This window comes from Corvus cornix, chromosome 8 (assembly GCF_000738735.6).
Source record: "Corvus cornix cornix isolate S_Up_H32 chromosome 8, ASM73873v5, whole genome shotgun sequence".
Taxonomy (NCBI): Eukaryota; Metazoa; Chordata; class Aves; order Passeriformes; family Corvidae; genus Corvus; species Corvus cornix.
The window spans coordinates 11694438-11721750 of NC_046338.1; the positions used below are offsets into that span (position 1 = coordinate 11694438).

The 27313-nt window shown below is 39.5% G+C and overlaps 1 protein-coding gene across 2 annotated transcripts in view; it reads right to left on the reverse strand.

The window, feature by feature from the left end:
- The window catches only part of PIGK (phosphatidylinositol glycan anchor biosynthesis class K), a 64805-nt gene extending 40484 nt beyond the window's left edge, over window positions 1–24321 (reverse strand). The window contains exons 1-9 of one of the 2 annotated variants that reach the window (XM_039556542.1): window positions 24208–24321; window positions 22660–22713; window positions 20555–20646; window positions 18406–18541; window positions 17060–17171; window positions 16618–16714; window positions 16156–16273; window positions 15296–15406; window positions 10614–10786 (exon numbers count right to left, since the gene is read on the reverse strand). In XM_039556542.1, the coding sequence (XP_039412476.1) occupies window positions 10614–10786; window positions 15296–15406; window positions 16156–16273; window positions 16618–16714; window positions 17060–17171; window positions 18406–18541; window positions 20555–20646; window positions 22660–22713; window positions 24208–24306 (992 nt within the window). In that variant the 5' untranslated portion in view covers window positions 24307–24321. The remainder of the gene's footprint in view (window positions 1–10613; window positions 10787–15295; window positions 15407–16155; window positions 16274–16617; window positions 16715–17059; window positions 17172–18405; window positions 18542–20554; window positions 20647–22659; window positions 22714–24207) is intronic. The other variant, XM_039556544.1, reaches the window with a different exon arrangement.
- Window positions 24322–27313: the final 2992 nt, after the last annotated feature.

Below are 27313 nucleotides of genomic sequence, written 5' to 3' on the forward strand. Positions count from 1 at the left end.
AAGAATTTTGTGACCTGAATGGAATCAGTTTCTAGAATATGTACAGCTACATAAAAAACTACATTTTTTTCTCCCATACTCCACCAACTGGAAGTGTGTCCTCCTCCCTGACCTTTCCACAGCTTCCAGTGTTGCTGGAAGCATCCCCAAGAATGACAACTGGAGAAGCTGTTTTCATGACATAGCTACTTGTTATTAACTGAACAGACACATCACATAAATACAATGACTATTACTATAAAATATTTAGAGTGACACTGATGTAAACCACCTTTGAATCTATGGCACGAGAAGTCTTCCTGCCAGAGCTACCTAATACTTTCTCTTGTCCTTCCTAAATTACTTTATAAACACACAGATTAATAAATAGTCTAGTATTTTTCAGTAGTGCCATTAGATTTGCAAACCACATAGAAATACTCTGATTTAAGGACAATTTTCTATCTAACCACATTTCTTGTGTGCACACAGTTTCCAGTTTTAAAACATTACAGCAGAGTGCAGATTTATCCATTTTACAGATATGCCATATATTTTTATGGAGACATTTGTAAAAGCTTCTAAGCATCTAATAAGATAGAAGTCAGCTCAGAATGTTTTGTAATAAAGTACCTGTTAGTAAAAACTGTATCAGAGGGGAACCACACACAAAGGAAAAAGGAACTAGGGCACTCGATTTGACAGCTGAGGAGGAAACAGGTTACATCCTCTATGGCTCAGATTTAGAGCAGTTTCACCTAGTGGCTGTTCTGCTCCAATTCCCCAGTTAAAATTTAGACCTACAGCAAGAAGTCTTCATTCCTATTTTATTCTAGCAGGGAGTCATGGTTCAGACTCTTAAATAACCAACAGAAAAAAAATACTAGCCAGTGGGGAACTATGAAGCTTAAATATTATGTTACAGTTAAATTGAGATAAACCTAAGAGTAACTACAGGGTTCACTATATTCTCCCAAACTAAAAAGAGTTATAAATTGCTAACTATTTAGAGGTGTTACTTTTGTCCTAGTATTTCAAACACAAAAATGTTACTGAAATTCTAGAGCATGTCTGTGGTAACATGTCTCACTTGCAGATAACACAGGATCAGGAATCATCTAGGAATACAAGTAACCCTTTCTGGTTTTTATCTCACTCAAATTATTTTAATACAACTATAATATTGTCTGCACTACCCCACCTGTCAAATTTAAATAACTACTGTGGAACTAGAGGAAAAACATACTCTTATCTCCTCCTTTCACACAGTTTACACTTAGGTAGTGTTTCTGATTGCATAGAAGATCTAACCATTCCTATCCTTCAGAGCACTGTGCTGCTTGGGAGGAAATTCAGATGGATAATCTGCAAGCCAGATTTGGCCCCAGTTTTGGGAAGCTTCTGCCAGCAGAGCAGTGGCCCCGGACTGCAGCTCCAGGAAGGCAGCCACAGGGAAAACATATTGGCACCAAGCAGCCCCAGCCTCCTGTCCCTCTGAGAGCCCAGATGGGGTCTGAGCAAACTGCAAGGCAAACGGCGCCGTTCAGCAGGACACCACAGCCCTCGGCACAGATTAACTCTGCCCCTCCGTGCCGCAGTGCCCTCAGTGAGGAGCACACAGACCATCTGCTCTCTCCTTGCAGTTCCCCTGCCAGCAGATCTGCCATGCCAGCGGAGGGCAAGTGGAACGGGCTCCCAGAGTGCCTGGGAACAGCTACGGTGCAGCTACGGCATTTGGGAGATGCATTTCAGTAGCATACTCTGACAGCCAGTTTGGCTTTCCGAGGCAAGATAAACGCACCCAGCTTTGGCTTAAGAGCATTCAATGTCCCAGGACAGCAAACCCACGTTCAGTAATGGTTAACTTGACGGGGGTACTCAGATTCCTCATGTTAAATGTGAATTCAAACGTTTTGCAAAGTACAAGAGGTAACCCACTTCTACAAAGTACCCCTCCATACATTCTGAAGCTGTATGAATCCAAATGTCTGTCATTTATTGCTCATTGCTGAAAAACCAACAATCTAATGAACATTTAAAAAAATATTGCAGTAAGAAACATAAAGAGTGAAAACATAACGTCAATTTAAAGATTATCATCTGTTGAAGATTAACCTGAAAGATTAAGCAGAGCTTTTCCTTATCCTTCAATCAGTGTCTAAAATTATACCAATACATTGCCAGTATTATTCAGTCTCTTCCTCTGCATCTGGTCCCTCCAGAATTGACTTTTTGTATGTTTTTCACATAGCAATTACACAGAGAATTATACAGAAAATACCACTGTAAAATTAAAAATACAGCAACAGAAGGCAGGAAGAAGGTGTGACATTTTTAATTGTTTCAGTTTCTGATAAACCATTCCCTTAGTAGAGGAATAAACTTGTACATCAGCTACACTTCAGCAACTTTTTTAACCAGTAGGAAGAGACATTTGAAATGGCTATCACATAATTTAAGGAATTTATGCTAAAGCAACTGTGGATACCAGTGCTCAACAACTATTCCTCCCTTCCCTACAGGAAAGGGGAGATTCTAGCCTCCACTGTGGTCTTGCCTTCTCTTGGGAACTACTGGACTGAACTACTAATGTCTCAACACTTGGCTGGGGTGGGAAAGAGACACATTCTCCCTCCCCAAACTTGCTTCTAAATTCTCATTCCTGCCTGTCACCAAAATGCTGTTCAAGTAATGCTGTGCTCTCACTAATTTTATGTAGTATGCACAAAGTGAAAGGTGAATTCCCTAAATAATCTGGTGGTTTCAATTTATATATGTTGGAAGTCCACTGTTTTGAACCATTCCCGCATCCATAAGAAACATAAATATATTTTAGTTACATAAAAAAATAGTAATTTCAGTTTGCAATAAATTCTGGTGCTACAATACAGAATATGAACACATTTCTACGCTTACACGCAGAATAGCAACTTCCAGTTCATTTTGTGAAAGAGAAATCCTGTCTGTCTTTATATTCCAAATGAGATCAGATGTCTAGGCAGATGAGTAAGGCGTTTTCAACCTTTTCAGTTCTTTTTCAATATCATGTAAACTTGTGCCCAATTTAACTGGCAGAACAGAGGTGGGCTGTCACCATTCTGTAAAACCTGAACAACCACAGTTGCCACCTCAGGAATCTTCAAATAGTAAACTGGAACCAGCTGAATTAAGTTTACTAGGATTCAAAAGACATGACATATCCAACCCTTGAACAGGTATTTCTCCAGCTCCCTATATATCCTGCTTTCATCTTTTTTTTTTTCCCACTTCAGGGGATACAAAACACTTCATTGTGCTTCATTACTTCTTGTTTGTTTCTCCTGGTATTTATCAATAACAAACCCATCATGCAATCAGTCTTCTGCCTGCAAAAATGCTGAATAAATCCCATTTTGCACTAAATTTTTTGTTTGCAGTATTACTATCTTTTCCTGAAAGATCAATCTCACCACATATATAATATTTTGCTGTCCTACAAATTTTATAAAATAATCTTAGCAGTAGCTTGGGCACTTTGGTAGATGTATTCAGCATCTGTTTCTATAGATTTCTGATACTCTTGACCAAACACATAAAACAATCTCATTTTATACAGTAATATTAAATAGTGCTCAGCAAGCCATCTGTAAATCCAGTGCTTTATGTGATCAGAATTGCCTTTTGTAATCACCTCTAGTTTTCTTTCCATCCTTTGATGCAATTGTGACTTTCTTGCTCCCCTGATATCAGAAATTCGCACTGGTCTATTCAAAGAGCTAGCTGGAAAGAAAAGAGATGCCTGGCAATAATGCAATGCTTCTTTTTCGAGTTCAGTTCTTCTTTCACAGCTTCCATTTCACTTCTTTGCTAAAGAACTAGGTCTCTCAGTATGCCCACTGTGCAGCCTAACTTCTCCGAGTGTAGTAGAGCCTTCAGAAAGAAGCAGTGCAGGGACACATCTCAATCTTCCAGACCATCATGCAGCTCACCAAAACCAACAACAGAGCTTCAGGGACTTATATTTAAGTAATAAATGTAATAGCTCTATGATGCAAGCTTTGGTCCACCAAACACTTGACTTAGGAAAGGTCCCTCCTATTGGGAGGGCTGGAAGATGTAAACTGAGACCAGTTTATGGTCTTTTAACCATCATTATATAAATATGTTGTGAAGGCAGACTGCACCCTTCCTGCCACAGCTTTGGGCAAGACACAAATTTTCAGAGGGAGAAATTTCTGACCATCCAGAAGGTCATCCCTCAGGCGCTCAAAAAAATCAAGTGTAAGCTTTTTCATAATATGGAAACAGGCAAAGACTGAAAGCATTTGCATATGGCTTAATACCATATTTTTCAAAAAGCAGTAATGTTGCTTGAGCCTTGGAAATTTAATAGTTATGTGCCCAGATTAATTTCTAGGGCATAAAGAATGCCAGTGTGAGCTTGGCCACTAAATTCCAAAGACCTAAGAGTCCCACAATCACTGCTTCCAGACACCTGTTTCTCTTCACCCCCAGTTTTTTCACTCTGCTAGAAATCACACAAGAAGAGTATCCTAACAAACATCAACAGCAGTGCTGGTACTTCTGACAGGAAGCAAATAATAGTAATACAGTTTTATTGAAACTCACATGTTATCTCACTGTGCTGAAAACATGCCATATACCAAATACTACAGCTGTTGTCATGGTCTTCTTCAGCAGAAACACAGAGTATGCAGCTACAGAAGTACCTCCAGGAACAGACATTAATTTTTATTTAGCACCTGGGCAGCAAAGCAAGAAGATCAAGCCAGGACCTCCATATAAATAGCACTAGAAAGAATAACAAGCACTTCAGGAGACTGCAATTATAAAGCAGCCTGCTCAACTGCAAAAATAACAGCAGGTAAAGATCACACGGGGAGAAGAGATGAAGAAGAAATAATGAAACAACATAAGAATGTTACATAGGAAAGGTGTAAAAAGAAATGTATAACGGAAAACAAGATTAAAAACCCTAAATGGAATATCCTGTGATACCTGGATATTTTCAAGCTATGCAGATGATGTTAAAATATACTAGATATACTTAAGAGCTCCCAGTTTATCTGCCATGCAACAATTTTAGACATTACCTGGCCACTGCCTAACACTATACGTGCCCAAGTCAGCTGGCATATCTAAGTACTTATGAAGAATGTAAAAGTTCTGAACTTGATTCAAAAGCTGAATTCAATAAAATATTGCCATTGACTTGCCTGTGCTCCATAGTACCTCTACAGACCAAGAGGTTTCTTTGCTGTCAATGCCTATTAAAATTATACATAGATATAACGAACTATATATAAGTTCAACAAAGCAGTGTTGTACTGAAAATGTGAAATTATAGAAGCACAACCTAGTTCAACCAACAGCTGAAGTTTTCTCATAGAAAAAATGCAGGATGCCGCACAAAAATTTGGAGGAGGAGGGGGGAAAAAATCATCAAAGAAAATCTGAGTTAAGAACTATAGTTTTGAAACAAAACTTTTTTTTTACCAAAAAACCGCCAAAATCTGTCAAAATGCATGGTCAAAAATCTTTCCAAAGGAACAAAAAATATATAGTTCAAAGCTGCTTTTAAAAATACCTTGCTAAATAGGGACTGTAATTATCAAACATAGCACTTTAGTGTATTTAAACTCTTCCCAACACAATTTATACCTGCTGTTCCTTTAGATATTGACAGTCATCCTTATTTATTTTATACTGACATTATACTAGTGAAATTGTTCCCTCCTATATAATTTTTCCTTCTATAGCCTTCATACTAATTTCAGTTGTATTACCTTGAAAAGCTCTTCTACACTAGCAGGTATAGGAGTGTATGTATATATGCCTATGTATACATTGACCTATCTGTATGCAAGCAAAGAAAACCCAAATATATTTACTAAATAGTTTAGGAAATACAGCAGTGATATTTAACAGCAAGTATTGGTTCACTTATCTTCTTTAATTATTTGTAGGCTATTAAAAACCACATGGATTACAGAATTGCACCCTTTACAAAACTGTAGCCAAACTTACCATTAAAACAGAATAAATTTGTAAGACATTAGAGGAAAATACAGTATGCGTGTAACTGATTAGTGCTCTTCACGGAAAGAATTAGGAAACCCATCTGAAGATGTTTGTGGAAGAACAATGCTACCTAGAATTAACAGCTTCTTAATCCCACTGAAAATTCAATTCTGATGAGTAAAGACCTGCTGATTTCTGAGTTCTTTTTCTATTTTTACATTACTCGGAAACTGAAACACGTTACACCTCTACCAGGTTGTCGCCCAGGAGGAAAAGTGGAAAATAAGATAACCTCCCATTATCCCGTCAATTTCCACCGAACAAGGACCAAGTTCTACGACCCCCTGATTCCGAAGGGATCCCGCAGAGGGGGCACGGCGGGGCGGGCACGGCGGGGCGGGCACGGCGGGGCTCCCCCGTCCCGGTCCCAAGCCCCCGTCCCAGCCCCAGCCTCGTCCCGCTCCCGCTCCCAGCCCCCGGCCCGCTCCCAGCCCCATCCCGGTCCCGGTTCCGCCCGCGGCGCTCCCGCTCCGGCGCGATGGCGCCACCTGCCGGCGCCGGCCGGGAGCGGCCGCGGGGCCCTGCCCGAGCCCCGGAGTGCGGGACTGCCCCAGCGCCGCCACTGCTCCTGCCAAGCCAAGGAACCGGGAGGCTGTCCGGCGACGTGAGCTGGCAGAATTAGTCCTAAAAGTGACTTATGAAACTTGAAATAACTACAAATATGTTGCACCTCGTACAGACTGAACGGGGATCTCGCAACAAACCCTGGCACTCTTTATTTTAAGGAAAGCCCACTGAGCTGAACAGCATCTACTTGCCAAACAAACAAATTACCTATTGGTTCATAAACTGGATCCCCCAAGGCTTCAGGACCACACAAGAGCACCTTTAATTCTTAAGCACATCAAATTGAAAATAGCTGGTGGAAAAGAATAAAGGACAGGAAAGAGACACCAACACACGCACACACATGAAATAGATTGAGAGAACATTAGCTAGTAATATTCTCCAAATGAACCAATTACTCATAATTAGGAGGAATGCTTGTGTAACAGGCTAACACAAGTGGCCAATTTATTTATTTTTAGGAAAATAGTCATTGCTAGTAGTATCACAATTCTTCATAACAGAAGTATTAAATACAAAGCCTAATTCTCAACAGCAATGAAACTAGGATGGTTTTATGTGATGCTGCCTTTAATTCACTTCTTACAACCCTCAAGGGAAATATTCATCCTAATTTTTACCAACACTTTCTGCTGATACAGATCTTTTCCTCATGACAAGAACTGAAAAGGAGAAAGTGTTCCAGCTAGCTGTAGAGTTACAATCCAAGTTTAAGAGACACACTCCTAATTTATTACATGTTCTAAACCCTGCAAGGCTCCTCCTCCAAAGATGCAGGATTTCTTCTACTCCTTAATGTTGACTTTTTGCACTTCCATGGGGATTTAGACAAAACATAACCATCTGAAGCCTCAGAACCCCTAGACTGTCAGATTTTCTGCTAAAATTGGCAGCTACAGATCCAGTCAGGACTGAGGCAGCTGCAAGCCCTTTGAAGTGAATACAGCTTAGACTGAAACTGCTATGAAGAAAGGAAACAGCAGACGAATCTTCTCTTTATTTTTTAAAGCTTTTACTCGCAAATATTCACCTACCACTACGTGGATAGAAAGAAAGCCTGTTCTCTTGGTTAATTAGTAGTTGTTCTCTATATGAGTCTCAGCCCAAGCCAGAGGAAACTTCAAAGGCCTCACTTGTCAAGCGTCTCGGCATGAGCTCCACGTGAAGCTGCCAGTTCTGATCTGGTTGCACAGCTATGGCTCACGCTGGGCTTGTGAGCAGATCTGTACAACCAAGTAATTGCTAAGCAATTGTGCAACAAAAGAACAAACTTCTATTGAAAAGATTTGGCAAAGTCACAGCAGTGGGCAAGATGAGAACTGGAACAGCCTGCCAGCACTACAATCCTGATACATGCTCATGCCTCACATGACAGCATCTTCTTTATCCATAATCTGTGTAATCAGTGGTTCACCTCTTTTGTTCATTTGGCTTTTAATGTCCTTATCTGCACGTGTGACACCTGCAGCTTTGAAACAAACAAATCAGATCTAACTCAGACTACTTAGGACTGTGTCAGAGTTGAGGTTTGGATTTCATTTTCTGGTTATGCTCTGTAACACAAACATTCTGTAACATTCTACTGCCACCAGGATGTAAAAGGAGAAGAAAAAAGGTATCAAGCTAACGTTGAGGGAAGACTAAACAGAGGCCATGACTCATAAAGGAATGAAGCCACGAGACTTCATCAAATATTAAACCAGTAACATCTTCACACTCAGTAACCAATACAAATTTTAATGTACTAGTAGCATATACTTGTGATCTACCAAATACTTCTTGGTAAATACTTCTTATAAACTCTTAAGGACTCAAGTTCAATTCTTACTACTTTCTTCTGCTTCATCAGGGCTTTTAAAACAATGTTGGGCATGAAAAAGGTTAGTCATAACTAATTTGGAAGGATTATTTCACTTTCAATAAGCTTGATTTAGTTCTCTCCCAATGAAACAAAAAGGAATAAACCAGGCTGTGATAGCCCCATCTTTCCCCAGCTGTTTTACTTGAGAGTGCCAACAGTTGTCACATTCCCAAAAGGCACAGAATGGTTTAACTGGTACTAAGAAGGTTAAGAATATTCTTTCATTCAGGAATCATTCTTACATTAATTTGGGACAATCAGTGGTAGTACCCATTCAAAAATCATGTAATTTTTGTTTTGCCTTCTCAACATGCTCAGAAATAGATGTGTGTAATGTTCATAATAGTCTTTTAAAAAAACCCAGAGTAACTAGTTCTTGTAGATCAGATGCTCCAAAACTGCATTTTTAAAAAGCATTAACATTTTCATTTAATAAATTCACTTCAAGCTGTAATTCTTAAATTTGTTGTAGATAAACAGAGCTGTCATGCCAAGAAGTACTGACCTCAGAATTCTGTTTAAGGAATTTATTAAGGACTCCACATCACTGTCTATTACAAGCTCTACAACTTTTCAGTACTTTTTTCACAATCTCCATACTTTCTCCTCCATTAAAAACATATTGTCTATAAACTCTTTCCAAATGGTAACAAGACACTGAGAACTTAAGTACTTTTTAAAAAAATTGTAAAAAGGAGAACTATTCAGCTATCAAACCAGCATGCCCCCATCCCTTCCAATTTCACAGACTTAAGTGAAATTACCATGATAATATAATACAGATTTCATTAAATATCAGAACATTTCATAAGGATAATATTTCTCGCTGGGCATGAGTGTCCATTTCTCAACATGCTTCTATGAGTCCAGTCCAGTAGTGTCAGGCACCAAAATCCCTCCACTACTGGCACCAAACTAACACACACACACAAAAAAGCTGAAAATTCCAGCCATTCACTTCCTGTTTCAGAATGGTAAAGTCCTTCAAAATCTACTTCTCCTTTCAATTGTCCACAAATTAGAAACCCACATAGGTAAGTTTTCATGGTTTTTGACTAGCAAAATGTCTGTTACTTGCCAAGAGCTTTTTTTATTCTTCAGTGAAAAAACAAATTTAGTGTCACTAAGTATTGTTCTGTACTAAGGAATCACAAAATTAGCTTTCGATGTATATGGTATGTACTAATGCATATGATCCAGATATACATACAGTATGAAGGTAAAATACAAAATATGCTAAACCTTGTAGGGTATTTATAATTACAAGGACCAGAGTTACTGTTATCTTTAAAATAAATAAAACTGCTATCCATTAGCTTGAGCAACAGTAAACAAGGCAGACAAGAATTTACATAAATTTATGTGTTGAAAAGTATTTAGTCCCTGACATAGCACAATATTTCAATCCTTTGTTTCCCCCTCCTACAGGGCAGTATCATCAAGCACAAAAGACACAACAGAAACAGAAGTACAATGTTAAATAAACCCTACAGAACAAGCACATCTTCCTTTACATCTTCCCAATAGGTGGCAACACAATCCCAAAAATACAAAGAAGTTTATACTTCTTTCTTCATGCACAAAGTAACGGAAGCCCTGTTACAACTTCAATCAATGAACTTGCACCAGTAATTTCAATCAAATGAATCACTGCATCTCAGGAACAGAAATTCTCAGGACAGTATAATGCCAAAGGCCAGAGAATTCAAAGAACTCAAACAAAGGATTTATAGAAAGCTAATTGTTATCGAACACCTAACTAATGGCTTATACCCAGAGCTTATCTGGGGGGGCAAACTACCATAAGCAGGAATTTCAGTAACAAAATATTTGAGCATTAAAGAAGAAATGTCAAGGAAGAAAGAAGATTCTAAACTACTTTTGTTGTTGATATCCACACCTTGGTCTTAAGCAGCATTTATTTACAAGCGTGAGGAAAGGAATGGGTACTTTTAAACAATGTTTTCAGCTGACAACTTTATCACAGTAGGAGGTCCATACTAACTCCCTGATTCCTTGTAAGAAATGACAGAAAATCAGAGTTCTTTTTCCTTGGAAGTCACACAACTACTTTGCTTTTGTGGCACAAAGCTATACAAATCAAGTCTAAATAATGACTACTTACTTGCTTTCAAATCCAGCCACATCCTGGTCCAAGGAAACCGTCTCTGTGGTGATCTCCACCTTCCTGACACTGCCAAAAAAGTCTGTAATCAGAACATTCTGAGGGTCGCGCTGGAACAGGTCCGTTCGGTGCCCAGGGGTGGAAACACACAAGCTTTTTGGACAGACCTGAAACTGCAAACCAAGATGAACAATCACATCCTGTCCCTCATTCATCAACAGTCTCTACACACGCCTTCCAAAACAAAACTACTGTTAAAATAAAAGATAAATGACACATGTAACTTGCATTAATTTCAGTACAAGCTCCATAGCTGAAAAAAATGGTTGAACAAACACATTAAAATGCATAAACATCTTGATTATGCATTTCTGAAAACCTTTTTCCTTACAAGGCCACTTGAGTTTAGAAATGCTCCTGTGAAAGACAACCATCAATTACGTCTAACTGACAAATGCACAAATATATTTCTGAATATAGACACAGCAATGCTGCTATAACCTTCCAGAAGTCACAAGTAGGCATAAATTCTTCATATTTACCAAAGGGAGGCATGCAAAATTAAACAAGCTTTGATAAGTAGCTATGTTGAAGGCTTCATAAAGAAGCAAGAATCTACATTTTGACTGAAAATCAAAAAGAAAAATCCATAAGTCTTGTTTCTAGTTTACAGCCTAAGAATTAATGCAGAATTAGGATCTTCAAGTATCAAAGGTGCTTTATTTACATTAAGTTCACAGACATCCTGTGACATGTACAAATTAACTATAAACCGTATTAATTATTTTACCCATGTATTTTGTCTACATAGCAGATCCCCTATACCCCGCACACACTGCAACACCTGAAAGACAAAACCAGCACTAACAAAAGCAGATGGAACAGTGACAGATTTATTGCAGCATTTAGAACACTTGACAAGACAGGAAGCCTATTAAGTAACAAGTTTGTTATGTACCCAACAGACACTCAAGGCAATACAAATGCATTTTGGACACAAAGCCATTTTGCACAAGTCCTACCACACTTGCCACAACAGAGACCACCTGGTAACAGCACAGGTTATGTGAGTTCTTCACATTCCAGCCACCAGAACATTTAACACAAGAGGTTTAATACAGGACTAAGAATGCCACACTCCACGTGGGTGCTCGTCTTAATCTTAAATTCTCCAAATGATTTTCACAAACAGGTCCATCAGCCACAGGATCTAGAGCTCATATGTTTATATTACATCATGGGTCAGCTCTTAGAAGGTTGCATTCTTATGACAAAACCACAGGTCTTAATCAGCTCAGTGCAGATGCAACTTGAATTATCCCAGATTATGACTGACAAAACCTGTGTTTCGGGCCATACTTCCCAGCAGAAATTTTGGGCTCAGCCTGACACAAAATGCACAGGCTTTTGTTGCTTTGGACAATAGAGCCCTACATTACAAAAAGTTTCCCAGAGAGGAACCAATCTACATGGCTTTTCTTCATAAGAGGACAGATTTTATCTCCCCATTCCTCCCTTTTGCCCTATTCCAGTTTCTCTTTGATCCCTTTTTATCTTAAGCCTGTAAGCATACGGCATTAGGCTGCTTGTCCAGGGAGACCTCAGCTCACTTTCACCTTTACCTGAAGCATACAAGCACACAGAGACACTGAGCTCTTTTTTTAACGCTCCCAACTCTCCTGTTGGCTGCTATCACACAGCTGCTAAAGAAAAGACAGGGCAAATCAAATCCTTGTTATCCTCCCTGTGGTGAAAATGGACTAGACTCATCAGCATCACGCTTCCCATACAAAAGCCATTTGTTAATGCACACAAACCCTCTAAAGTTTCCATTTTCACCAAAATGCTGTCAATTTTCTCCAGCTCTGCTCCAATTAAGGGCACAAACATAAAAACTAAGTCTCTGAAGTAAACTATAAAAAGTAAGCATTTGTTTTAATCCCACTATTTGAAGCATAAATTTATGCTGCAGTTATACAAGTAAGTCTCTCTGCCAAGGTTTTGAGAGTCCAAAAAAACCGCATCAGCACTGAAAGTGGGAAACTGACACTGCACCCAACTAATTCTAACCTGTCCTGCAACAGTTTACTACCACAACATGTATGAATTTGAACAAAAATATGCAATGGCAGTGAGAAGAAGACTTCAGTGTTAAAAACCTACCCATCCACTACCACTGTGAGAAAGGATTGCAAACCAATTATACCACAGCAGACTAACACTAATAACCGAAGTCTTCTAACAAAAAAAGGAGAAGGCAAACACTGGGTAAGTTAAACACATTTTTTCCTAGATCAATTTTTCCATATTTTTTAAAACTTTTTTTCAAACAGAGCTAAACAACTCCCCCAATTTTGTTATCTTGACTTTTCTTAACAACAATTTAGCTATTTCATGACAAATGACACCTCATTTAGAAATTTATTTGAATCTTATTTTTAAAGTTCAAATGTGTGACATTTCAATGTAGTCTTTATTTTCAGGGAATTGTGATCAAACCTAAAGTCAGTCATTTGCACAGCTTATGCGATCCCTTAGCAACACAGATGGAACAGGTGGGGAGTAGGTGGAGTGGATTATGAAAAATGATGTCTCATTCTTTACAGGAATGCAATATCCAAATCTTAGGTGGATGTGAAGAGAAGCTGTTTCAAGAGTGGTTAGAGAAAAGTAAAGAGGTAACGGGATACAAGTAGTATAACGAACATACAGTACTCCAAAAAGAGAAGACATTTGACATATCAGAGGATCAAACAACTAAAGATCATTTAATTTTAAAGCGAGGTAGTGAGTAACGTAAGTTACCCTGATCTTGGAAAGCATTAATTTAAAAAGTCAGAGTTGTATAAGCAGTAGGTCTTTGTTCTTAAGCCAGCTAACACTAACAATGTATTCCAGTGCCAGAGTACCTCCTGTAACTGCTGGCAAAAAATAGGTTTATCTCCTTACCATGCACTAACCATATGTCACTTTGGAACTCTTAGATGAAGCCTTGAAAAGCACCCACTCAAAGTCAAGTGGTCACATTTGCTGAAATGTGTGCAATACATGATCACACAAAGGTCTGCATTGGAAGAGACCTTAAAGATCATCTAGTTACACTTTCCTGCCAAGGGCAGGGACACTTCCCCCAAGACCAGGCCTCAAAGTCCCATCCAGCCTGGCCTTGAACAAATTATCACAAATCATGATATATTTGGGTCCCTGCTCCTCCACTCCCTGAGCAACAATCAGCAGATCGATATATGATGACTTAAATGATGTAAGGAATTTACTAGCATAGATAACTTTCCTCAGCTCTCCCTGACTATTTGGCATATAAGCAAAAACACAGTCAGGTGTCTTCTCCTAAGAGTTCAAAAAGTAAACTACTTGGCCAGCTAAAAAATTTCTACACTTTTCACAATAATCAGATTAACATTCTGCTGGCCAGACCAGCTATACCACTTCCCAGAGAGTGTCTTACACAGTAGAAAGCACTGTTCCTTTTTATGACCTTTTATTATTAACACAAATTAAATTTCTGGTTTACAGTGACATTTGAATGAACAGGCTAGACAAAGATACTTAATCAATAAAGAACTTGCATATTTTTCTTTATCAAGATTTATTTTAAAGTTGTCTGTATCCCATAATTAGAAGGTATTAAATTATAGGACAGAATTTCATTCCCATAGAAGTAAAAGAACCTTGAATCTTAGCCACTGAATCAATTCTGTTATCAACATAAAATCTGCCAAGTGTGGGCTGTTTAGAGTGAATTCTAGCATACATGCAGCAGTCAGGCTAACACCATCCTCTGTAGACAGAGGGTGGCATAAAACTTTTGGGCAGCTGCTCCTTTTACAGAAATGAATATATGACAATGTGTTCTGTATGTGGTGGCTCTTAGATCACTGATGTGGCACAGCAGGATTTACAGGTACAAGGTACCAAAGTATAATGTATGACTACAAAGAAACTAGCATTGAAACAGGTATAAAGGGTTAAGAGAGCAAATAAAATACAGTTACTTTTTATGTCACCTCACCAGTGTATACATCTCACTGCTAGAGAGGCATTTTCATAAATTTTGTCACATGTTATCTGGTTGGCTTCTTCTTTTCCTTCTGCTTCGTACCTGAGATCTACAATAATGTTTGCCTCAGCTATAATTAAGTCCAAACACTGATGGATTTGGACATATCTTGCTCTGGAATCTAAGCAAATATACAGATAAATCAGTCTCTGCAGGCATTTTTAAGTGCACAGTTAGAATTTTAACTGTTTAATCACCTTTGCAAAACACCACCAATGCCTGCTTTTCCACATCTGCGAAGTGTCTGCTATCCATTAAGCTGGTTTTAGAAGCTTCCTACTAAAATTTTTCATGTGCAAATGCTTCATTCTATTAAAATGAATATTTAATGAATACTTTTTTATTTTTTCAATGAAAAATACAAAATCTGGCTAATTTTGGTTAATTTTTTCTGTAGCCAGCAAAGCACTTTCAAACGAGGACAATCCTTGAAGTGTTACACAACTACATTTAACAATGGCAAAAAAAACCTCCCTCCAAAGCTGCTTCCAAGAGAAACAGCAGGAGCATAAAAAGCATTTGAAGAACCCTACAGACAAAATAGATTAGTTTTGGAACTATTAAATGCATTAGCATGTTCATGTATGTTGAGTATTCTACTTACTAGGTCATTCATATTTGTCTGACTGGCAGGATGAATTTCTTCCAAGAACTCTAACACATAGAACGTGTATCTGTCCATGAGATGAACGCCAATCCCCAGGTCAGGCTGATGCTTTAAAACAACACACAGCAGTTATTGGGCACTTGCAGGAGAGAACTCAGTATTCAGGAGAGGGAACAGAATGCAATAACATGTTACAAAAGTTATGTATAATTTTTTTTGTTCTTAGGCAAATTATGCAAAGAAAATAGCTAGCTGTGAAGAAACCTACTCCTGATACGCTGAACGATGCAGTTTATCTATAAACTGTATCCTGGTAGTATCTGTGTTTCCCAAAAAGCAGGGAACCATTTCTGAATGGTCCAGCATGGATTTGTGGACTTTGAAAACAGGGCCGGGAGAGCCAGTGTATCCTACAGCAGTGCAGGGGTTCAGGTAATCCTGACTTGCTGCTTCTGGTCTAGCTGGGATCTCTCCTACTGCTCTTTCTGTAATTCAGCTGGGATATAATTACAGCACGTGAAAGTTACTGTTTTGTTTTCTTTTATATCAAGTGTAGTAAGTCCTAATTGAATACTCCTCACACTCATCTCTGAGCAGTCTTCCCATAAGATTCCTTGCTATCCTATGCAATGCATAAACTGGTCACCAAGGACAGAAATCCATTGTTAGCCTGGTTCTTTGGGACAGCACACAAAAACAAGCAGGAACGGTACACTTACAAGTTTTGTCAAACCCACACTAAATACCTTATACATTCAGCAATTAGAAGGGAAATTTTTAGTTAAAAGTCAGTAGGAATTGTGCTTTTAACTAAGGCATTCTGAAAATTGTCTTCAGGATCACATAAATCTACTTACTGATAAAGAATCTTCTCCTACTTGGCTGCTAGCCAAGGCCATTATATTGGGTGAATAAAACCGTTCATACATGGATGCTCCTTGACAAGTATCAATAATAAACAACAATTCATTGTACCTGAAAGAAATAAAACAGCCTCCTTACCCATTTCTGCTTAAACACCATATACATACTTTGCGTTTTAGTTACCAGGGCAGCTGCTCAGAACCTAAGAACAGGAGCTCACCCTGATCAGTTTTAAGATGCCAGTTTGGCCAAAACAATACATTTGAGCAGCTCTAACTGCAGGAAGCTGAAAGCAAAAACTAAAATTCTGCTTTCTGAATGCAAACTCTTGCACAGCTTTAGGGACAACAAACAGTATCACTGCTGCAGGTAAGCAAGGCCAACCAGTAAGACACACTTAAAGAGTATGTTCAGGATATTCAGTATTCAATATCTAAATAATGCTTATTTCTTACCTCCTTTTCTGCCACATTTGTTCAAAGGCATCAGCAAGTTCTACATTTGTAATTTCTTCAGAATCTTGAAATTTTAGGAAACCATTTCCACCATGGCCTGACAGAAAAATCGGAAGTTAGGCAAGCATGTAGGTTAAAGGAAGATATTCAACCCGGTTGATCATTTTTCTAAAACAAGGTAAACACAATTCTCTTTCTCCAGAGAGAGTCCAGCAAAATAAAATATTAGTACAGTAAGCACAGTACACATACACCATTTTAACTGGAAACAACACTGCCCTAGTACTGCTTTACAGGCATTTTTTCTTAATTAGTATGACACGCTAAAACCAGAAAAAAATCCTTTGGTCGATCCTTTTGTTCATTTGGACTACTGATGCTTTCAACAAACCCATCCAACTGAGCAAGCATCAATAAATTGTACACAGAAACCTGCAATTACCTGTCATGTATATTAGAATATTGCTTCTGTCATCAGAAAGAAGACGTTTAGATCGTGGTGTGCTTGGTGGGATTCTTCCCGTTAAAACACGCAAGAAATTTTCAACAGTAACCTATGAATAGAAGCATAAAGTAATTTTTTTTAAGATAAAAGTACTGATCAGCTTTTGGCTGGGTTACAGAAATTAAATAATGGAACACTAAAATATGCAGGGTATCTAACCAGACATAGTATGACATGGTATAAACTGCATAAACAGATATTTTCTGTGTAAGGTTTTACTTCAGGTTAAGAATCATGTGGCAGCTTTACTTTATTCCACTAACATCAGCCTGTTGCTTAATTATATCCAGTAAGTCTACCACCATTATAATTTTAATACATTTACATTTATCTAAAAACCCGTCAGCATATAGCTTCATTGTGCCAAAGCTGCTCCTGTACTCACAAAATGCTCCAATGTTAGTGTGTGTTACCATGGAAAAACAAAAGTTTAAATTCCCTCTGCAACTCAGGAAAGAAAAAACAAGATTAATTCAATTACATAAGTCTGAGTGATCAGATAAGCTCCATCTGAGTGGTGACTGCAGACATCCTATAAAACACCATCTCCTCTTTAAGTACACGTACACCGCTCAAATGCCAGCAACAAATCCATACTCAGGAAAAAATATGATTAAAAGAATGTAGCTCTATTCCAGTTCTGTGTCTTCACTTCCTTGTATAATGCTTCAGAGAAATAAAACATCCACTATATACTTAAATGCAATCCAATAAACCTTTAGCAATAATTCTACAGCACTACTAAATCAAGAAACTGATGTGTAATTTTATCTCAACTGGTAAAGACACTGCCTGGTATGAAGGAATATTACATGAAAAGAAAGGTGACGGAATGCAGATTTTTATACAGTAATTGCTTTCCACTAATGATTAGGTTATGGCTTTTCTTTTATTTTAAGATCATATGCTTAAGATTAGGAATTTAAGTAAATTTACCTAATAAACAATTCACTTGCACACCAAAATTTTCACAGTAATTTTTGTGTTGGCAAGATGAGACACTGAACAGTCATTCCCAAAGAAATTTCCGTAATATGATTCTCCTCCATTATTTAAAATAGGCAGTATACTAAACATGTTTCTAGTATAATAACTTCAAATACAAACTCAAATATCAAGGAGGGGAGGGGTATGCATTTTAAACTCATCAGCTGATAATAAAAGCCCTGCCCAAAACCAGTAATATGAACAGAAAGACTTTCTCAGACTTCACAGATGCTGCATAAATCTTTAAACCAACACTAAAAAATAAAGACCCAGTGTTTTAATTAAAGCACAGTTACCTCATAACTTCTATAATCCACTTCCACATCATCTCCATAGACATTTAGCTCCATGTTTTTATGACTAAACACAGTAGCTGGTTTGGGATTTCTGGGATTACATGCCATATCATCTGCCAGCATCAAGACAATGTGACTATGGAAAATAAGAAAAAAAACATTTCAGCCATTCTACTTTCACATAACAGTCAAAGAGAAATTAGAACAACACTGTTCAACAATTACGACAATAGCTCAAACCCCTCCAAAACAACCAACCCCAAGAATCATGATAAATGTTTATTTTTAAGATGTGATTCCAGGCTCGCTCTCTCTCTCTCTCTCTAGATCTTCTCCAATGTCTTGGAGAGTATTCTTGACTGTAATCTAAAGCATTGCTGGCTTTTTGAGATTAATTCCAAATCTTTGGATATGGATAAGAAATGGATCTTGCTACTGAACAACAGAAATCTCAGTCACACCGTAGTTCTTGCAGCATTTCTAAAACCGACACCTGTTTTGACTTTAATGGCGAAGACAGATGCAAAGCAGATGAAAGCTCTCAGGTAAGGGCAGGACTAGTGACAGAGTTTCGGAGGCAGTGCCAAGGGCACCTGTGCTTCAAAAGCTGCACAGGAGAGAGAACAGCTGCTTCTGAATGACATGTGCAAGCACAAAAGGCATCTTTGTATGCCTTTCAGCCCACAGCACTTCTGCAATGCGTTCCCTTGGATTTATAACCTCAAAATCCATCTAAAAATTGAGTTTCAAAATCCTCTCTTTCAAAAACCAGAAAGTCACTCCTTTTTTTCTTTTTTTTTCTTTTTTTATATAATAAACACAGGGAGCAGGATGATGCTGCCATTGCACTCATAGTTTGTGGATACAAAACTACAGCTAGCAAGAATTTCTCTTGCTCCTTTCCGTGAGATACTTCTCTCTCTCACAGAAGATGTTAGCAGAGTTCTATAAACTATGAACACCTGCGACCTTGTAGAACTATGTTTATGGTACAGTAGAAAAATATTTTGACAATGGATGTTTTAGGATTATAGCCAATCCACCCAGGGGGTGGCTGATCCTTTGTCCAACTAGACTACGAAGAAAAAAGTATATTAAAGAGTTTGTAAAATGATTAAATAAATCAATCTTGCTGCACAATTCCTGCCTGCTGGATCTCTCTCCTCTCCTCCCTACGGCTGCAGGATACAGTAACAATAGTTGAGTGGGAGCTAACTGGGGACTCCAATTGTCCACTTTTGGACTTGGACAAAAAAAATGCTATACAAATTTAATCCCCCAGAATATGCATTTTTCAGTGATGAAGCAGGCCACACTTCTTTAGGCACACATGCTGGAGAAACTACCAGTCCTCTAAATTACATTAAAAACCAGGACCACCAGGAATTCCATAGGAGCCTATGGTACATAGAGCCTATTACACAACCGTCAGTGGTGCCTTAAATTCACTTCCACAGTTCTGACAGAAGTAAATTACATTCTGGAGCAGCTGGATGGAACTGTGCCAACACCCCTTGAAGTTCCGGTAGGAACACAAAGAAAAGACACTTCAGAACCTTCCTACTCCTGTTGTCAAAGAAGAGATACTGTTCTAACCCTTGTGCTGTCACTAGAGCTAAAACACAATTTGTATGGACAAAAAACCTGATTTCTCTAAAAAAAAAAATCACACAAAATGGATTTTTTCAAGGCAACTGAAAATATATAGAAGTTGCTCTGTTCAGAGCCTTTAAAGATTCAGTATAGTTACAGATGTGGAAGCCTTACATCTCAGTACAGTCACAGCTACCAACATCTCCACACTGAAAGGAAATTAAAGTACAGCAAGACTCAACTCTCACAGCAGTGCTGTCACTGCTGAATGCAATTAGGAATTTTCACATTACACTTTCACCAATTTGCTAAGTGGTACATTTTAGTGGCCAGATCTAATTAGCCAGCTCCAAGTGGAAATTTTATTATGTAACATGTTGCTTTTCCTTTTGAACAACATTGCTGCACTTTTCACCACACTGATGTGATTGCATTCTTCCTTTTTACTTTTATCCAGTTAAACTGGGAAGATAAATGTATTTCTACATTGCTTCAGACAGTATGAGAACTTTAACAGCACATTTGCAAGGAATTGGATTCACCAAGATTCCCTCACCTATCAGGAATGCCCAGTCTCTTGACACTTCTGTACACTGAAAGAGTATTTGCCACATGACGATAATTAAACCAGAAGCGAGAGGTACACACCTTGAAAGAAAACAAAAAGTGTAAAGATACAAATTGGCCCAGCTCATTGCATCAGAAGAACGTGATTACAGGAATATTAAAAAAATAGTAACTATTCAGAAAGGATATAGTAACACCAAGAAACTCATGATATAAGCTATATAAATCTTTGTTGTACCAAGCAAAAAATACTGAAAATAAAAGTTAAAAAAAAAGCTCTTAGCATACTGATGACTGAAAAAATTGTCATAAACCATTACTAAATATAGAAAGTGGCACTTTAGGGAATAATTCAGCAACAGTAGGTGGATAAGATAAATTTTTTCATTTGCTTTCTCCTTATCAAATGGAAGAATAATCAAAGGAAGAGTTCTCATCTCAATAGCAAACCCATTCTGGGAGCATTCTTCCACAAAGGCACAAGTGAATTAATTCATGCAGAAGCCACACACAGGGGAAAATGCACTGAGAACATTTGCATTTAAGGAGTCAAATAAAGTAAGAGAAAAATGAGCTCCAGCCAAAATCTGAATACAAATTCTCAGAAACCTCAAGCAAGTCCAATTTCTACTGTTCTAACAGGCAAGGGGTCAGGGCTCAGTCATTCCCTTTACTTAAACACTCCCTAAATCAGGTTCTGATTCAGAGGTTTCAAAAGCTTCTAAAAGAGGTGATTTTAAAACCACAAAAACAGAGATGCTGGAAAAAGCATTTTGATAGTTTTTTAATTTTTCAGCTCTAAATGTAGAGCTGTAAGTTACACTATATAGCATCTCTTTCTCTACTCTTTTCATAAAAAGAACTCAGTTGTAGCTTAAATAATAATAAAAATTCAGCCTGAAAGGATCCCCTTGTATTTGATCACCCTGTCGGTTAGAGATTCCCAAAAAGCCTACAGTAATCAGTCCATGAGGACATTTGCCTTTCAGCAAGATTTAAAGTTCTGAAAACAAACTGTCCAATTTAGTTGAGACATTTCAAGGTACTATCATCTGCCCCTTGCCTCCATTACCTCTCTTACAATACAATGGAAAATGTGACTAAGCTTCAAATATAGTTATCCACACTGCAGCACATTAATTCAAGCTATTGATGAGGTGGGATTGCAGTATGCTCCCAGGTTTGAAGTGCCTGACAGCAGTAAACTCCTCCCTGTTTTACTGCTTAGAAATTAGTAGCAATTGTTACAAAACTTAATGATAAACCACTGAGAAAATAAAACAAGCAGAAAACCTGTTCAGGACAGAAAGTATAGGTCCTTGGACCTAATTTTCCACCTTCTTTGTGTATTTTTATGGGTACTAATAAGAGCATCTGTTTGTTAATAGTATTAAAATAGTACGCTATGTTTTAATAATTTCAAGTTTGTACATTGTAGAATATACAAACTATTCTCTCTAATTCAATTAGTTACTGTTAACTTTCCTTTTTTTATTGTTCAGTTTTAGTATATGGAAAACAAACAGCTGCTATTGAGTAATTACAATAGTGTTCTGAAACAAATTAGTCATTAAGACCTGAATTGGGATTAAGAACCAATTGTGCAGCATGATTCAAAGCTAATAAAAGTTACATGGCAAAGAAAAAAAGAATTAGGGTAAGAACAGTTGATCTAAACACTATGTTACCTGAATTGATTTTATTCCCAGCCTGTTATCACAAGTTAACATATTGAAAAAGAACAAAAATGAGATATAAATTCTACCTTTCTTGTCAAAGAGACCAAAATTCCCAAAATCTTTTTTTCAACATGCAGTATGCTAATTTAACTATTTTAATGCTTTCAGAACTTTTGTTTTATGAATCCTGCTATGTAGCCAGACACATTGAGTGCTTGAAATTCAGTCATATTGAAAAGATAATTTCATTACAGTCTAATAAATTTGCAGGCACAATTTCATATTTATTAATTTCCAGATGTTTATCTTTCCATTTATTTCAAATAACCAGGACTCTTAAATGACTGTTGCAATTATGGCTCCTGATGAAAAATTGTCGACTTTACTGGAGGAAAACAACCTGGACCATGCTTACCAAAACTGCCCAGTTATTTGTATGCCCACTTCTAAGAAACTGTTCTGCTTGATCCTGAAAGATGAACAAAATTTTAGATTTTTCAGTAATAAGAAAGAAATGACCACTCATAGTTTTGTTATTTCCACCACAGCGTTCAATGCATATGTTTACCACATATTAACACTGAATAAACCTTAGAAAACCTACAAGAGATGTATTTTTCTTAGTATTTGCACATTTCATGTGAATTAACCCCTCCAAATCTTTCCCTGAAACTTGCTACAGAACAAAGAGGAACTATTACTCACTTACATCTCAGTTAAAACCAAAAACCTGCACACCTCTACTCCAAAGGACACTCCAAGAACAAAATAATATGATTTATTGACCTACAGTTTCATCCTTAACGAGAAAAAAGGCTTAGATTCAATTCAATTCTATTTTCAAAAGCAGGTGAGTGAACCTGCAGTTTTAACCCACTTTAAATCCAACGTGGTTACATTTATCTTCTAAAATTGGGATCTATGACAGCAACCTTCTGTATAATCTGTGTTCTCCATAGCTCCCGCTTTCCTTTGCAGATGAGAGGGCCCTTTCTCCTTAAAAGAGAACATAAATCAGGACACAAAAAGGGGCTAAGACTTTGCAGAGGTATGGGAATAAGTCTGTCACAGGGCAACAATCCAAACCTGCTGACTCTTAAATCAGACTCTATTAACTCTGAGGAGTTCTGGGATGATGCTTGTGGTCTTATACAAAACACGCAGTAACAGAAGTAGTGTTGTACCTCAAGCAGAAAACAACTTGCAGTTTAATTAGTCATCCAGAGATTGTAAGAATATTTCTATTGTTCAGGGTGCGGGGGTTGTTTGGTCCTAGTTGTAATTAATTTCAAGCATAACAACTTGTTAATAACGCAGAATTCAAAAGCAAACAACACTCCAAATGTAGCGTGGGCACAGTGCATTAAGCTAATTGCTGAAACATGACATTACTCCCACCTGCCAAACCCACTGGCACCTGCCGTGTGCAAGCGGCCCGCACCTGCGGGATGGGCTCCACGCCGGGGAGCGCCCGCACCCAGCCCGGGGCACCCCGAACTCGGCCAGCCGCGTCCGGGAACGGGCATCAGACACCCTCTAGAAGTTACAGTGCGTGGCCAAAGAGGAACTGAGTTTCAGAAACTCGCAAGAGGATGAGAAGTCTGACGTTTTGTAACTTTCAGCAACTTGAACAAAGCACAGAAACCCCCAGGCCGCCCGGCACCGGCGCTCCCGGCACACAGAGCCCCGCGGTTCCGCCCACGGGCAGCGCCGGGCGGGGCCGGGGGAGGGTCCGCCAGCCGGGGAGGCAGCGCTGGGGACCGCGTCTCAGTATCGGCGCCTGTCCTGCCGACGCGGCCCTTCCTGCGTGCCGCCAGTGGCTCCGGACGGCTCCAGGGGCAGCCCACGGGCACGGTCCCTGCCTGCGGAGGGGAGGCAACGGGGACACCGGCAGCACCGAGCCGCCGCCGCCCCCGCCCCCGCTCGCTCTCCGGCTCCGCCGCTGCTCCCCCAGCCCCCGTACCTGGAGGCCGCCGGCCAGCGCTGGGCCGCAGCAGCCCAGCAGCAGCAGCACGGCGGCGGCGATGCGGGCCCGGGTGGCGCCGGGCCCGGCGGCCGCCATCTCACCCCGCCTCCTGCGGGGCTTGGCCGCCGCGGCTGCCGGAAAAGGGGGCGGCGGCCTGTGCGCAAGTTCCGCGGGGCGGGAGCGCCGCTGGCCCGGGACCGGCCCGGGACTGTCCTTTACCCGCTGCCGCCGTCCCGGTGCCTGTACGAGCAGTGCCCTGCTGCGAGCACGGCAGGCACTTGGTCACGTACAGAGCTCCCCGGCTGTGGAGAGCCCGCTCTAGTCCGGTTCGGTAGAGCAGAGGCGGTCATGGCAACAGATCTGGCCATTGCCTTGGGCACACGAGTTCTTCATGGCTCTGTCGTGAGCTGGTGCTAGAAAGCACCGGCGGCGCATCTCGCCTTTGGCTTGGTTGGCTCCTGCGGGTGTAACAGCGGACGTTTCTTTCAGCCGCCTTCCAAAAATTCCGTGAAATCCTGGGCTCTGTTGGGATCACTAAGAGGGCAGGGCATGGCGAGCTGTGGGCCGAGGGTGTCCTCGGTCTTGGAGGCCACAGGACTGCCTTGGACGGTGGAGAGGCAGCTCAGGAGAGGGACCACCTTTGGCAAGGGAGGAGGGAGTGGGATCTAAAGGTAGATTTTTTTTTTTTCATGAAGCCTTGCTATAGCTTTGCCTTCAGTGCATGCATCCCTCAGAGCTCACACATCATCAAATTTTTATTTCAATCTATTGAACCACTGGGTATGATTCTTTTATTTCCACTAGCTCATCTTGTCACTGCTTTGTGCAACTGCCTGATGCCTTCAATTAGTGAAGATGCAGAATCTGCCCTGAACCGTGGAAGCTATTTCCTGCTCTGTGTACTTGTCACCAGTAATGACTTTCTCAGACAGGAGCATATTTCCATGTATTGATGTTGGAATTTCAATAGCATCACTTCTGTTGTTTTAAAGCATCACTGGTTTCCTTGACAAAAATAATCACCTGTTACTAAATCGTACTTACTTCCTTCAGAATACCATAGCCACCAGCTCCTGTTGTGCCTGAACCCATCTCCTGTGTGAGTGAGCCTACTGTGAACCTACTGAGAAGTGCTGTAGTTGTCAGTGTCTCTTGGTGCCTGCTTTTAAGCTGCACTGTTTTATCTTCTTGTGCCAGAAAGCTAATTGAATTTATGGCCAAGCTTAAGCTTTTTTCTCGCTGCTTCAAATGCTTCCACTTAGGTCTCTTGATCATTCTCAGATGTGCTCAAGATGTGTCAGTAATTCTAAAGGATAGGCAAGGATAATTCTAAAGGATCTCTCCAAGCATGTATTCATGCAGTTTGATAGACTGGTGAGTTGATTTCATGCGCTTTGACTCAGCACCTCATTACCTTTCAGCTCCCATGTGGAGTTGGCCAGAAAACATGTGACAGAAGGTCTGAGCCTCTAACTGAACTTCTTTCAGTTAAGCTTACTTCCTTGCTCTTTGCATTTATTACAAATATTAATCCTTTGGTAACATGCACCTTTTCACACAGAAATAATGCCAGCAGCTGTATCCTGATAGTGCATCTTTGAACCAGATATAAGTCTTGATGTTTGTACCATGTGAAAAGTTATGTCAAATATGGCCAAAAGGTGACTTTTGGCTTACGAAGAAACATTCTTGACATGAGAATTAATGATTATCTTTTCTGTGGATAAAATTTAAAATCATCCTGTTGGCTTACAAACTCTGAACCTCCTGAAATTTGTATCCCAGGTGACTGTAATGTTTTCGTTCTCTGGAATGCTAGACTTTATAGTTTTAATAGCATTCTGTAAAGGTCACTGTGTATGATTTGCTACTTAAGAAAATAAATGGAAAAAGTGGAAAAAACCTTCTCGTGGCATTGGAATGGTATAAACAAGCTAAGAACTGTAGCAAATTTTCCTTAAGTGAAAGATCACTTGTATTTCTCATGGTTACATGTAGTTGGGTTTGCAGTCGCCAGGAAGGTTCAGCTGGCTCCTGATATAAAAGTGTAGCTGCAAACTCCCTGTTCTTGTGTCCTGTGGCCTCATCTGCAGTGTGTGAGCAGTGTTTGGATCAACCACAGCCACACTGCAGGGGGTACTCTTTGATTGTAGGTGTTCAGGTCACGTTGCTGCCTTTCCATCCCAGGGCAGAGACAGCACTGAGTTAAGGCAAACTCAGTTGCACAAGCTCATTGAAATATTCTAAAAGAATGGCCTTGATTCCCTGTGATTTACGTGCTGTGAAATACAGTGCATCACCTTCTTTGGTCTGTCTCTGGTTTGCTTCTGAATTCCCTTAGCCTGCTTGAGTGTATTTTCTAATGGACCTATTTCTCCTTCTACTTCTGGCTTTTATTTCTTTACAGGCTCAATCTTTCATGGGCTCCAGTATTCATCAGACATGCATGAGTGTGCCAGCACTTCAGGCATTATTCCTGGAGGTGGTATCACTTCTCTTTTTTATTCTCCACTAAGACAGTACCAACAGCCTTGTCCTCATTTTTTTCATCTTTATTCCCTTAGGCAGCTCTCAGTACATGCTTCCATGCCTGTACAGGGTTTTTTTTGTCTAGAAGTAAAGCTCTATACTGTCTGCTTCTGTTTCTTCATTCTGCTTTGTTTCCATGCTAATGACAGTGTTTTTCATGCTTTGAGTGTCTTTAGCTTGACCTTTGCCACAATGTGTCTTGTACTTCACGGTGAGTAATTAGAAAGGACACCAAATGTGTATCCCAAAATGATTTTTAATTAAAACTATTGTTTAAAAAGCTGCTGTAACTACAGCTGGTATTCACATTGGTGCACATCTTGGTGCCCTTCCAGATTCTTTTGTCCTCCAGCAGGTTGCTGAGGCCCTAATCCTCTAATCTATACCCTCTAGAAACTGCCCTTTATGAGCCATCTGTCAGTTTCCTTCTGTCCAGCATGGAGCAAACAAGCCTTGCCTTCCACTGAAGAGGAGCAGCAATCCCAAGTGTAACCCCATAAGCTCCTAAAACAGGGATTTATGATACTAGAGTTCACCTGACACTTTTTGATCACAAACTTGTTTTTCTTCTATA